Source organism: Cariama cristata, unplaced genomic scaffold (assembly GCF_000690535.1).
Source record: "Cariama cristata isolate BGI_N322 unplaced genomic scaffold, ASM69053v1 scaffold9355, whole genome shotgun sequence".
In the NCBI taxonomy this organism is placed as follows: Eukaryota; Metazoa; Chordata; class Aves; order Cariamiformes; family Cariamidae; genus Cariama; species Cariama cristata.
In genome coordinates, this window is record NW_009619253.1 from 75,148 (window position 1) to 87,321 (window position 12,174).

Here is a 12,174-nt window from a genome sequence, read left to right on the forward strand (position 1 = left end):
CGATTTTGCCCTTTCATGTCTCCATATTCCCATCTTCTTACCCCTTTTTTTCTTTTAATCCATTTTCTGTGACTTCCTTTTCACTCACATGCCTTTCAAAAGCCCTTGGTGCAAGTACAATACATCGATCTTTTACTTTTTCATATTTTGGCTTTATCTAGAAGAGTATCTGCTGTTGTGCATTGAGGTTTTTTTGTTCTTCAGAAACTTTCCAAAAGCTTTGTCTGGTTTCTTCCACAGCTTTTCTGATCCTGAACCTCAATGAAAGGCTATTTTTCCTTGCTTTCCTGCACAGCTGCAGTGGGACTTGGAAAATGCTACTAATGACCCTATTCTGTTCTCACGGAAGGGCTGGTATCATTTGGAATATGCACAATTTAATCAGAATTGTAAGGCTTTTTTTAAAAACCTTGATAACAAGTTTAATTTTGACCAAAATCGTAAGAGGACATATGACTCCCAGTCCTACTGGTGGATTACTGAACAGCTGTGGCTGAGATTAACAGAAATTACTCCAGTGGCTTTTTCTTCAGCCAGCTGGATTCTTACACAGTACGCAGAAGCCCAATTTCATCCCATGGTAAAAAGCTTCTGCACAGGTCCAAGAGTAGCTGGCCAGTTCCTGCACAAGCTATTCGTATACCACCAAAGGTGATTAAGTATGCAATTAAAACAGAAGTATTTCTCTGAAACCATGCAGTATTTAGCTACATTAAGACAAAAAAAAAAAAAAAGAAAAAAGGAAAATCTCTAAATGTGCCACCATTTAAACTTGATGTTTGGGCCAGTATAGGCTTGTTATACAAAGTAAGCATTGGAAAACTCATACCACGTAACAGAAGTCATCATAGCAAGAAAAGTTTTATGTCCCAGTTCACCAGTATTTCAGAATACAGAAGCATTCAGAGTATCACAGAAATTGGAAGGTATGAAATAAATGATTCAACACAAAAAAATAAGAGATAAATTACATGAAATAGATACTCAGCAATGAGACTGCTGTGCTCTGCATGTTTCAGAAATCCATTTCTGAAAGCATTTCTCTTAAGAGAGTTATACCACGTTTCCAAGAATTAAATCTACACCAGACTTTCAAGTATCAATGTTATGCAACCTGACCCAAGTCCAAAGGGCCAAATGCTGCACCATGTTTCTCTACTGGTCTTGGTCCACAGCAAGGTAACTTGAAGAAGCTACTTGTTCGTACCAATGTTCATCTTCATAATTTAGTACTGTATATACAAATTTTAAATGAATCCTCTCATTGCACTTTGGTTTTACTTAAAGGAAACTATATGTAAATGCTGGCAGTCAGAAGACTGCTTGCTTTTACATTTTTAATTATCTCATTTTTTGTTTCGTTAAAAAAAAATAAAAATCACACCACTAACTACTTTGTTTCACTGAAAATATAAGGCGACCTCTACATTGTCTAGTATAGTGCTTTGTGGAGATACACCTGAGTAGGCTTAGGATTCACTCTAGAACAGGAACGAAGACAGCTGCAGTAATGCTGCTAAAGACTAAGTTATTTAGCTTTGCTCCTGACTGGTCCAGGCACAGCCCTGTCCTATTCAACTATACTGTTTTGGGGACTCAAGCTACTATTTCTGCAAGATGTCATGCCGTACCATGCAGAATACCAGCTCAGTGTGAGATAGCAAAGGAATACCCATCCGGTGCTAGGTTGGATGATGCAAGCATATTCCATAAAAGTAGGTCATTTGTTGTCATGAGGCACAAGACTCACTTGAGCAAACCTGCACGGTGGAACACATAAAGCTCATGACCAAGTTTGGAAGCACAGAAAGGGACAACCCGAACAAAACTCTGGATCAGGTGGAACTCTGGTACATGATGTGGCACGAGGATGACACAGAAGTCTTTGCCCTGAAAAAGATTTGCAGACAATAAAGGCTCTTAGTGATCTCAATGTAAGCTTTACACAAAAGTTTCTGACTAGAGAGGATAAAACCCGAAACTGAATGTAGTGCTTACAATGTATGTACACTCCAAGTATCGCTCTACCTAGACAGCTTCATGGCTGGGCAGCACAAAGGAACTGATGAGCTCAACATCAAGTTGGCTCACAGAAATGGATCTTTTATCTCCCATAGTAAAGACTTACTAGCTAATACCCTGATACTCCCTAACAGTCTTTTTTTTCCATCCATGCCCCTCCCCGCCCTTTCCTTCTTCAGCAGACTAGAATATTTCAGTCAAAAGGGACCTACAATGATCATCTATTTCAACTGCCTAATAGGAACATTATCGCTATGCCCAGACCTTTAGGGCTAACATTTTCCCTTAAAAGTTCCTTTTTTCTACCTTACTATTCTTCTGCAGTAAAATTTCGGGACAATGTATGTCTGTCTGGGATCTTTTGCACATTTGCAGCCAAGTGAGACCACCAACTGGAGATCATCCTAAAATCCTGAACAGCCAGTGTGTACACACAGATTGACTTTGCACTGTGTGCATGGTAGACTTGATGAATACAAGTTTGTATAGGTCCAGTGATGTCCAGCTTGTCCCAAATTTGGCACTGCTGGTGTGCATGCGCTACAGGGTGCATACGCATACAAAGGCACGCTGTATTGGCAGTCAATGTAATTGTTCAGAGACCTGTGCTGTAAAGGCTGCAGAGGTGCAAAGGAACATACGCACCTCCACTGAATGCACAGGTGAAAGAGAGCATCCTCAGGAGACAAAAATGCATGCCACAAATAACTTTATCCACAAACTGTCCAAGCACTCCCTTCCACCAGAGTCTCTCCCAACCCTTTTTATTGAATACATGTTTTATGATAATCTTGCTGTACACAAGGCTGTTGGAGAACTCTGACAATTCAGAAAGACACTTCATGCAGCATGACACATGCTGAGAGACTCCAAGTAGCACGGATCTGGAAGATGTTTAATCGGTTTACTTTGGCTGATTATTCTATGGCATTTTTTTCATTAGAAAGATATTATTTGAATCTCAGTCCTTTTCTTCTCTTTAAGCACACTATGTGATTAATTTTTCTTACTACACCTGGTGATTCCATCATGACATTTTGTTTCAAGGAGTAACAGGTGCATTGTTGGATGGATAAACTACTTAAGAGATTTGAAATGTTTTCTGTGTTCACTTTCTCCGGGAACTTTCTTTGGTGGAAAGCAGCAGTTTTGAACATGCTGATATTTAGAGCCAAGTCTGTATCTCTGGTCACCAGGATCTGTCTAAGGGATGCTACCATGCAATAATTTGTAGCGTGAATTTACAACACACTGTTGTGTGCATTAGAGGATGTCTCAGAAAGCAGGCTTTGTTACCGCAGATAAAGATTGATCACACAAGGTGTTAGTGTGAAACAGCAACTGCACTGTAAATTCACATCCTTATTTGAAGTACATAAGCTTTGCTCTAAGCATAAACATTCAGTGACACTGTTTAGGCTATAGGTAAATACTATGGATTTCCTTAATACTGCTGTTTTCTAGACTTTAACTCCATCTCCTTTAATGTATTTCCCCCAATTTTATTTTTAATTTAGGTACAGTCTGGATCTATACATGTTTTTAAAGGAGTCTGAAACATTTGCTTTATAAACTTGCATCTCAGAAAAGTCCCTACGGAACATAAAAAAAGGACTTATGTACGCAATGCATAAAGTCCAAAAGCAGCCAAGGAAAGGAGTCAAACTCCTCAGGGTAACTCAGCCCAGGGTAACCACCTGTAGCATACTCTTGTGAGTCACTTACTGAGGCATCATTATCTAAATACTCTAGCTGACAACTGCACTACCATCCCATCATGCAAACAAACTTTAAAACTTTAATTATACATACTGGAAAAAGCTTGAAAACATAATGCAAAAAATCCAGCGATCTGCAACCAAGAGTAAACATCGTTAAATAAAGCGTGTATCAGATAGATCCTATACATTTTGATATTTATATCCCCATAAGTGGAAGGAACATTTGTTCACAGTGCTAATCAGACAATCCTGCTAGTTCATCATTAATCAGTTGCAGATGTTGCACGCTGCACATCAGTTGTTGTTGACTCCCAAGAGTCAGAATTCATTCATGGACTGTCAGAGCAGCATTAGTATATAGCAAACATTAGTTCAGGTTACAAACAATTGTTGCTATGTTACACAATATTTTCCATCCAGAAGGAAGAGTTCTGTCACTATCCACTTGGTAAACCTATCCAATGTACTTTATCAGACTAACAAGAACATCAATACTTTGAAATTGTTCTTGAACACTTTACTTCCTTCCACTTCTCACCTACTGGTTTAGAGTAATTCCACTCTTTTCCATGGTGACAGTGAAATGTGACATTTGAGTTTAAAAAGACGTCAGAAATCTAACAAATTCCTCCTGTTTCTCCTACATGTAAGGATATCAAAGAGCTCTAGCCCATAAAAGAGAGTTATGTGGAAGCCTTATAAAATATTTTTTCACTGTACAAAATATATCTGTATTGAATTTCTTCAAAAACCACGTTACCTAAAAATATTGATAAAACCCCCTCCTCCCTCCAGACCTGCAATTAAATTAATAATTACTTCCCCAATAATATTCCTGAAAAGAGAAATAATTTCTAATTAAAATATGCATAATTGAATGAAAACTTAAAAAAAAAGCTGTAAATACAGATCTGGATTGGGGTATCATATATTTACCTACACAATGCATAATTATGACTAGTTAACAGAATAGCTAAATGGGGGAAGGAAAAAGCCATAGCAATGTAGTTTCCTATTCTCTGGTATCCAGTATCTTCTTGGCAGCAAGGAACACAAGAATGGAGGTAGGAGATTTTTCAGGGGGGCTTAAAAAGGTATTAAATATCTGCAGATAAACCAGCAATTTAGTTCCTTTGCATTTCACTTTCAATGCACTAATAAGCCACATAACGGCTTTAGATTTAAGAGATGGAAACATTTAGCAACTTCACTGGATAACACAAATTCCCCAGTAGTAAACTTCCCTTGAGGGCTAAGATGCAATCATACCTATAACTTCAACCAAACTACTGTTTCTGGATCTGTGCAGTGCAGGATCAGCAGTAACTCCAGGACAAGATTTTGAGATACAGTCAGGATTACCTCATGCCATCCTTTCAACATATTTGCTTTTCTAATGCTTCTTTTACAAGCAGGTGGATCAAGCAAATGCAAGCTAGGGAAGAATACAAGCAAAATATTTGAAAACATCAAGATCTACAGATTCCTCAGCTCTGAGAGGATCTTGCATGAGTTAATCTTAGGAGAAGTCTTCAGAAAAGAATGCTTTCTTCTCCACAGATACCTATCTTGGAATCCAAACTGTTCCAGAGATGTCTCCAGGGAAAAAAGAATGGGACTGCAGTCTTGGACGATAAACACAGTGAAAAGATCTTGAACAGAAACAACAACGATGCACATGAAGGACAGAATGTCAGAAGGGGGCAAAAAAGTGACAGATCCTTATCCTAAGCAGAATACTATAAGCAGAGAACTCAACTAGTCTGCAGAGAAATTATTTCCCAACATAGCTACAGGTCACTGCTTTGAATTGCTATTTCAGTATAATGGATTCATTCCAGAGCATGTCCCTCACCTCAGTATTATTTTAAAATATTTTATCCTGGAATAATTATCTTGCTTGATTTTTATTTTGGACTAGATTGTCCATAAATTAACTATTCTGGAATGGACTCTCTATAGTGTGATTGTTCTATCATTTGTACGTTGATCAGTGTTTCTAAGTACACTGCAGACTTCTAGCACTGCATTTCTCTCTCTTCCTAACAAATTCAAGCTAGATTACTCGGTAGATATGTACTAGGAAGGCTATGTGTTTGCTTTGCTTTGGTAACTTGGGATACTTGCATTTGTAGCAGATTCAGTGTTTAATCCCTTTGGGTAGGCCCCCTCCTTCATAAAGAAACAGCTTAATAAATAGAACTAATTTTCAAGCAGTTCCAATTTTTCTTCTTAATGAAGTTTATTCCTAAATTTCCTTTAAGCCAGGTAAGTCCAGAAGCTGTCAGTCACCAGTGACTACAAGTAGAAAGATGTTTTTTCAAATGGTACTGCAGTTGTCACGCTCATCATCTTTAAAGTCCTTGCTACTGATGCCTTGTGTCTCTAGAAATTACATGTATTTAAAACTGTGGAAGACCTTGGGTGTGCTTAGCCTCTTTCTGTCTACTTTTTGTAAGTATCTACATGCTTTATCTTTCTTTCTAGGATCTATAAGCAAAGAGCAGGGCTCACTTATAATCTGAAAGGGCCAATGCTCCTGGAGAGGCTTTTGCTGATGTGGTTGAGTATAGGTTTGCTCTTCAAGGCTGCAGAGAAATTTGGGGGAAAATGTCTAAACCACATTTATAGATCTATTCTACTCCACCAGGATCTAAGAGTCCAAGGTCAACAGCAGCAATCATTTTAAGATAAAAACCCTTTGTCTTCCGCCTACTGTAGTGGATTCTAGAAAACTCAATCAATTCTCTCAGTGATGGGAGACTGAGCATTTAGAAATGAGAACATTTAACTGCAGCTTTATTGCCCCATGGAATGAGATGACCAGTACTGTAACATCTAGCTCTTTCTGCAGTTAGCCAGCTTTGGAATTAGTATTTCTTCAGAGGAAGAAGTGGCCTTTTTCTACAATTTCAACTAGCGTTTTTCCAACAACAAAAAAAATTCATTAATTTTTGTCCCCACAGTCCTACCAGAGATGGGAAGCTGCAGCTGGAGGTTGAAAATTTCAGTATTAGTGAAGGTAAAAGAAATGGAAAAAAGAGGTCAGAAAAAAATCCAACCTAACTGCAGCGGGTGCTATCACTTTCAGATTTGTCCTAAAAATGTAATATTGAAAATTGTTACTAAGATTGTGTAAGCAGTAACTATTCATCCATACTTACCTAGTTTCATGTTTCTCATCAATATAAAACAGACGGATACAGAAAGCATTTGAAGCTCCTCTGTACACTGGATGAAAAGCACTTTTTTCTTCAGTCTCAAGCAAAAGTGTTGCTGAGGCTTTGAAATCTTTGACTCTGACATCATCTAATGGCAGTTCAGTATGGGAAAAAGTAATGGCTCCATCTTTCTGCAGTAATAACAGATGAGTGATCGCTTACAACATTTCAGAATATATTTTCATTTTTTTTAACTGAATGGTCTTGCATCATTCCTATCTTATAGCATTCCAAGCAGACACACAGAGATGTACTTTTTACTTGTCACATTTTGACACACAAGTTCAAGGAGGTATTTTTAATGTGATATCTTTTTGAAACAACTAGATAAAAATGGCATTTAAAAATATATACATTCTTGCTGAAGAGCAATATATTCATAAACTAATAGTTAGCATTAGAGTCCTTTTGTGAGGAAATAAAATATTTATCTTTCAGAAATGTTTCCATATAGAAAAAAAATTTGTTTCCAGATGTGTATTGAAAACATGTGAAAGTTATTAACATGTTATGTTAAAGAAAATGGGATCAATGTAGAGAATATTGTGGAAATGGAAATGAACAACAATGGGAAGAAAACCAGAGTAGCTTTGATATGGTAGTGAGAGAGAGGCTAAAAGACAGATGCAACCACTTAAAATTTCTCAGGACAAATTCTCTGCTGATTTATGCTGCACCAATACATTTCATAGCAACGGTCCTTTATCAAGTTGAGCTTCACTCAATAGAAGAGGCACAGATAGAACATGTGCCCTTGAACTTCCACAAATTACAGGGGAAAACTGGAGATACATTGCTGCTTTTCTGCTTTGGTAGCTTTCTGTCAGTAGCAGATTTTTAGCTCAGTAACGCAGTCAAGTCAAAATCTCAGGACTCGCAGATTTTCAGTGTAAAACGACTCTTGCCCTGTCTGTTACAGGAATGCTCTCTCCACATCTGCAGAGGAGCCCACTCAAAGCTGTGCTTCCACATGCCTTTACTCTGCAGCAGACCTGCACAAACAGGCCTCCATCCTTTTTCTCCTCTCAGCGCCACTTTATTCCCACCACACATCTGGCGGTTCATGTGGAACTGGATGGGAAAAGTCATTTGTTTAATAACTATAACCACTTCCATCCAGATCCTAGATAGGGGAGCTTCTGAACTATGCACAACAGCAGATATGAGTGGGCCCATGCACAGGACAGTGCAGGAGTGGAAATAATAAGCATTGTTTCCCCTAGGAGCCTCCACCTCTGCTTCATATTAGCTTCTAAAGTTATCAGCATTGCTGCGTACAGTGGTATTACCTGCACAGCTTCATCCTGATCATAAGTATGTTCAAAGTTTCGAGACGAAACACAGTCTGTTTCTTGACTTGTTTGGTTGCTTTTATCTTCATCTGAGTAATGAAAAAGAATAAATGCATCAGGCTTAAAAATCTCTCAGAATCACAGCAATAACTAGAGTGTGCCAGACAACCTCTTTTGAAAGGTTTATTTTATTTATTTTTAACAACCACAGTTCAAATAGACCCTCCTATAGTTACTTGGCTAGAACTTCATTAGACTATTTGATTTCAAGGCAAAACAAAACAAAACAAAAAAACCCAGAGAATTGGTTGTAAAATAAGAATTAAGCAAGATGCAGTTTGGAAGCAATTCCTAACTCATGTATTATATGTAATAAATTTTTACCCTATCAGAAGGGAAAAATATGAGTCATTAGTGTATTGACCAGAATCTTAAACCCTGTGCCTGTTGCTAATTGTTTTCTGATGATCATAAGGATGAGCAAGGTCTCTTGATTCTCAGATTCGTTCTCCTAAAAGAACTGAAATTCAGAATAAATCCTAGTCAAGCCAGAACCCTTCCTTACTGGCACAAGCAGGGACAAGAAACAGGGATTTAAATTCCCTTCTCAGTTGCTAAACCTAACTAGCTCTCTAAACCCCATTTTACTTGTTATAAAAGGTGGTTGCTCTTTCATCAGTCTTTGTCAGTTTGTCCATTTCCTCCTCTTCCTCTGATCTAAAAACTTCTCTCCTCTGTGGGTGCAAGATTTTTTTAGCCAAAAAAAAAGACAGACACTCGTCAAACCACACAAGGAATGCCCATAGTAGTAGCGACCACAGGCTTGGTAAACTTTTTGACATCAGCAGCATAAAAAAGAGTAACAGGAAAGGCAATTTACAATCAAAGTAACAGAAATCAGGTTTAAATCTGCATGCCAGATCATCCTACCATCCTCAGTAACATTATAGTAACATTCTAGCCTAGTTCATTCCAACCCGAGTAATAATATTTTTGTGGACAAACAGATAATTATGGTGATAGGATGAAATTACTTGTAGCCATCTGATGAATCAATATTTAAACACTGATTGCCACGATACATACGTATACGATGCTATACTTTTTTATATATACACACATACACACGGCGTATATATACAGCATCTCTGGTCAAGTGCTGAAGCCAATTGAAGCAAACATCTATATGTTAGGGAGTTTGTTTAAATATCGCTATACACTTTTTTTTTGGGGGGGGGGCTATTCAATCCCCTGGCTAGGGTCAAATCCAGAGTGGATATTTAAAACATTAAGATACCACACTATAAAAAGTCCAAAGCCAATTTGCAACATATATGATGCATTAGGTTTGATTTCAATTACCTAACCATTATTTTAAGGCAGATCTTAGCAGTTTTACACAGCAAGACACAACAGCTCTATAGAACTCTACTGACACCTGACATGAGCATGACAGAACCGACTATGCACTTTTATAACATCGTGATGCTTGCTAGAGAGCAGGCAATCACCATTCCGGCAGACATTACACACTTTGGAAAAAGCAGTTCCTAAATCTGTATGGTGATGGATTATTTTCTTTAAAAATCAATGGAAGGTGAGGGTATTCAGAATGAGAGATCATCTGATAATGCATCATAAAGGTCCCATTTAAAGTTAATGTCATGGACCAAAATGATTTTAATCATCAACTTGGAAAAGAAACATTGAGATATTAGTGAATACTCCATATTACTCCAAATCACCACCAAAATTACTAAAGCAAAGCTTCAACCACTATATTTTTAGCCCCTGAACATACCTTCAATAGTTCTGCCATTCCTTAAGTTGTCACCTCCCTAATTTTACAGCTGTGTTCACAGTTTGTTTTACATTTAAAAATAAACCCTGAAAATAAGTTAACTAATAAACTTGAGGTGTAGGTATCGCTGCTGCAGAAAACACATCAGGCTGGGACACCCTTGCATTTGAAAGCTCCAGTAACACAAGGAAGTCAAAGTTTCTGAGCTCCAGGAGAAAGAAAAAAAACCTTCAGAAAACCCAGCACAACAGAATTCGTCAGTCCTCTGTCTGCATTTTACCTTGGGAAATCCATCCAAGCTACATTCACTGACATAAGCATTTCTTCATACAGTAATGAGCTTTTTTTAAAAGAAGAAAACAAAAACAACCTCAAAGGTTTAAAATAATTTACCCCAAAGTATTTTTAAAAATCTATTATCTGAAAATCTGTTTCTCTGTTAGTAGAAAAGAATGCAGATGCAACGTGCAGGGCAAGAAGAGACACAGGGGTTAGAAATCATGGTTTCTCCAGGGGCATCACAGATGTGAGACTTCACAGAAATGATCAAATGTCGTCTTGATTAACCCAGCTACATTTCTCATTAGAAACAGCCTTGCAGGTGTCAGAAGTTAATTAATACAAGCCTCCTGTTGTCATGTAAATATTGATATGTTGTTTCTGACTTTATACTAAAATGAAATCCCTTAAAGTCTCCACCATCCACTACTGACAAATGTAGCTGCATCACTGTTTACATATATGCTGTACATAAGTGACTGGGAAGAACATAAATATTGTTACATAAATGAAGAAAGGAACATGAACAAAGAGAAAATTAAAATAATTCAGTGATTGCTGGGTTGTTAGCAGAGGTAACAGTCAGCAGGATCAAGAAGCCCGTTTACCATGAAGCCTGATGAAAAGCCCTTGAATCATTCCCACCGCATCATAATGTTTTCTAGCTACTAATTCGTGACACCATATAGAGTAACAACCAAATTACTGTAATTACCCTGAAACATAAGTGGCATATCAATATTGTGTTAAAGACAGATTTTTGTATACTCTTTCATTATTATTCAGTATTACATTTTGAAAGGAAAAATAATATCAACCTGTGGTTTCTACTTACAAGCTAAAGAGCTTAAAAAAATACTACTTTTTTTTTTAACATGGGAACATAAAATTACTCTACAAAGGAATGCAGCTTGCATTTTAAGTGCTCAGCCTTCAAATTCATTAAAGGAAAGTCCACATCCTCTATTGATGCAAGGGGTCTAGTCAACCTTCACATCAAGGGACAATTTGGCAGCACATTTCCAATACAGTAGCCTGCAGAAATGGCACAATTGTTAGAACAGCATTCATGTAATTGTGCATGTGTTATGCAATATAATCAAATATAAACTACATGTGACTGACACTATAATAAATTCCAAGGATAAAGGCTGGCCCTTATATTGGGAAGGCTTAACAACGGACCACTGGGATGCGATTCTTATATGGGCTCTACATTTACCAAAAAAACACCCCACCAAACTTAACAAGATAATTCTCTTTTCAAATTACATTTTTAATAAAATTAAAAAAGTCAGAAAGTGTGCTTATGAGTTGGTTGGGGTTTTTTTGCTCTAAACTTCTTTATTAAAACAGTGGCCTTTTTTTTCTTTCGTTTCTTAATTAAAAAAACCAAAATGAAAACAACACAGAAAAACCAAAACAACAAAAAAAAACAAAACCCAACCAACCAACAAACAAAAACAAAAAACCAAAACCCACACTGCTTCTCCTGGAAGTTTTCATGAATGAATACTGAAGTGACTTTTGAGTCGCATCTTGATCAATAATGAAACCCAAATCATTCAGAGGGAAAGGGCTTTTCATTCAAACTGCTCGAAAAATACAGACTTTTTGTTTACAGTCCTAAGTCAAGTGTGTAACAAGCAGTAAAAAGAAAAGCTGTTTATCAAATATCTACCATATAAAGCACATATTTTCACTTAACCATAACAAACTTCTGTAACTTGTGACAAGCTAATGCCTTATTGAACTGGTATTAGAAATTAGAGTAATAATAGTATGCATTTCCCCCCCCCCCCCTCCTTTTTTTTTTTTTTTCTTTTTAAGTATTCACA

The 12,174-nt window shown here is 37.2% G+C and overlaps 1 protein-coding gene across 1 annotated transcript in view; it reads right to left on the reverse strand.

Annotated features, from left to right (window-relative positions):
- Nucleotides 1-12,174, reverse strand: part of CFAP61 (cilia and flagella associated protein 61) — a gene marked incomplete at its 3' end in the record, with an annotated part of 91,584 nt that overhangs the window by 63,052 nt on the left and 16,358 nt on the right. The window contains exons 8-11 of the mRNA XM_009701163.1: nucleotides 8,254-8,345; nucleotides 6,908-7,095; nucleotides 3,835-3,874; nucleotides 1,751-1,890 (exon numbers count right to left, since the gene is read on the reverse strand). Coding sequence (XP_009699465.1) covers nucleotides 1,751-1,890; nucleotides 3,835-3,874; nucleotides 6,908-7,095; nucleotides 8,254-8,345 — 460 coding nt within the window. The remainder of the gene's footprint in view (nucleotides 1-1,750; nucleotides 1,891-3,834; nucleotides 3,875-6,907; nucleotides 7,096-8,253; nucleotides 8,346-12,174) is intronic.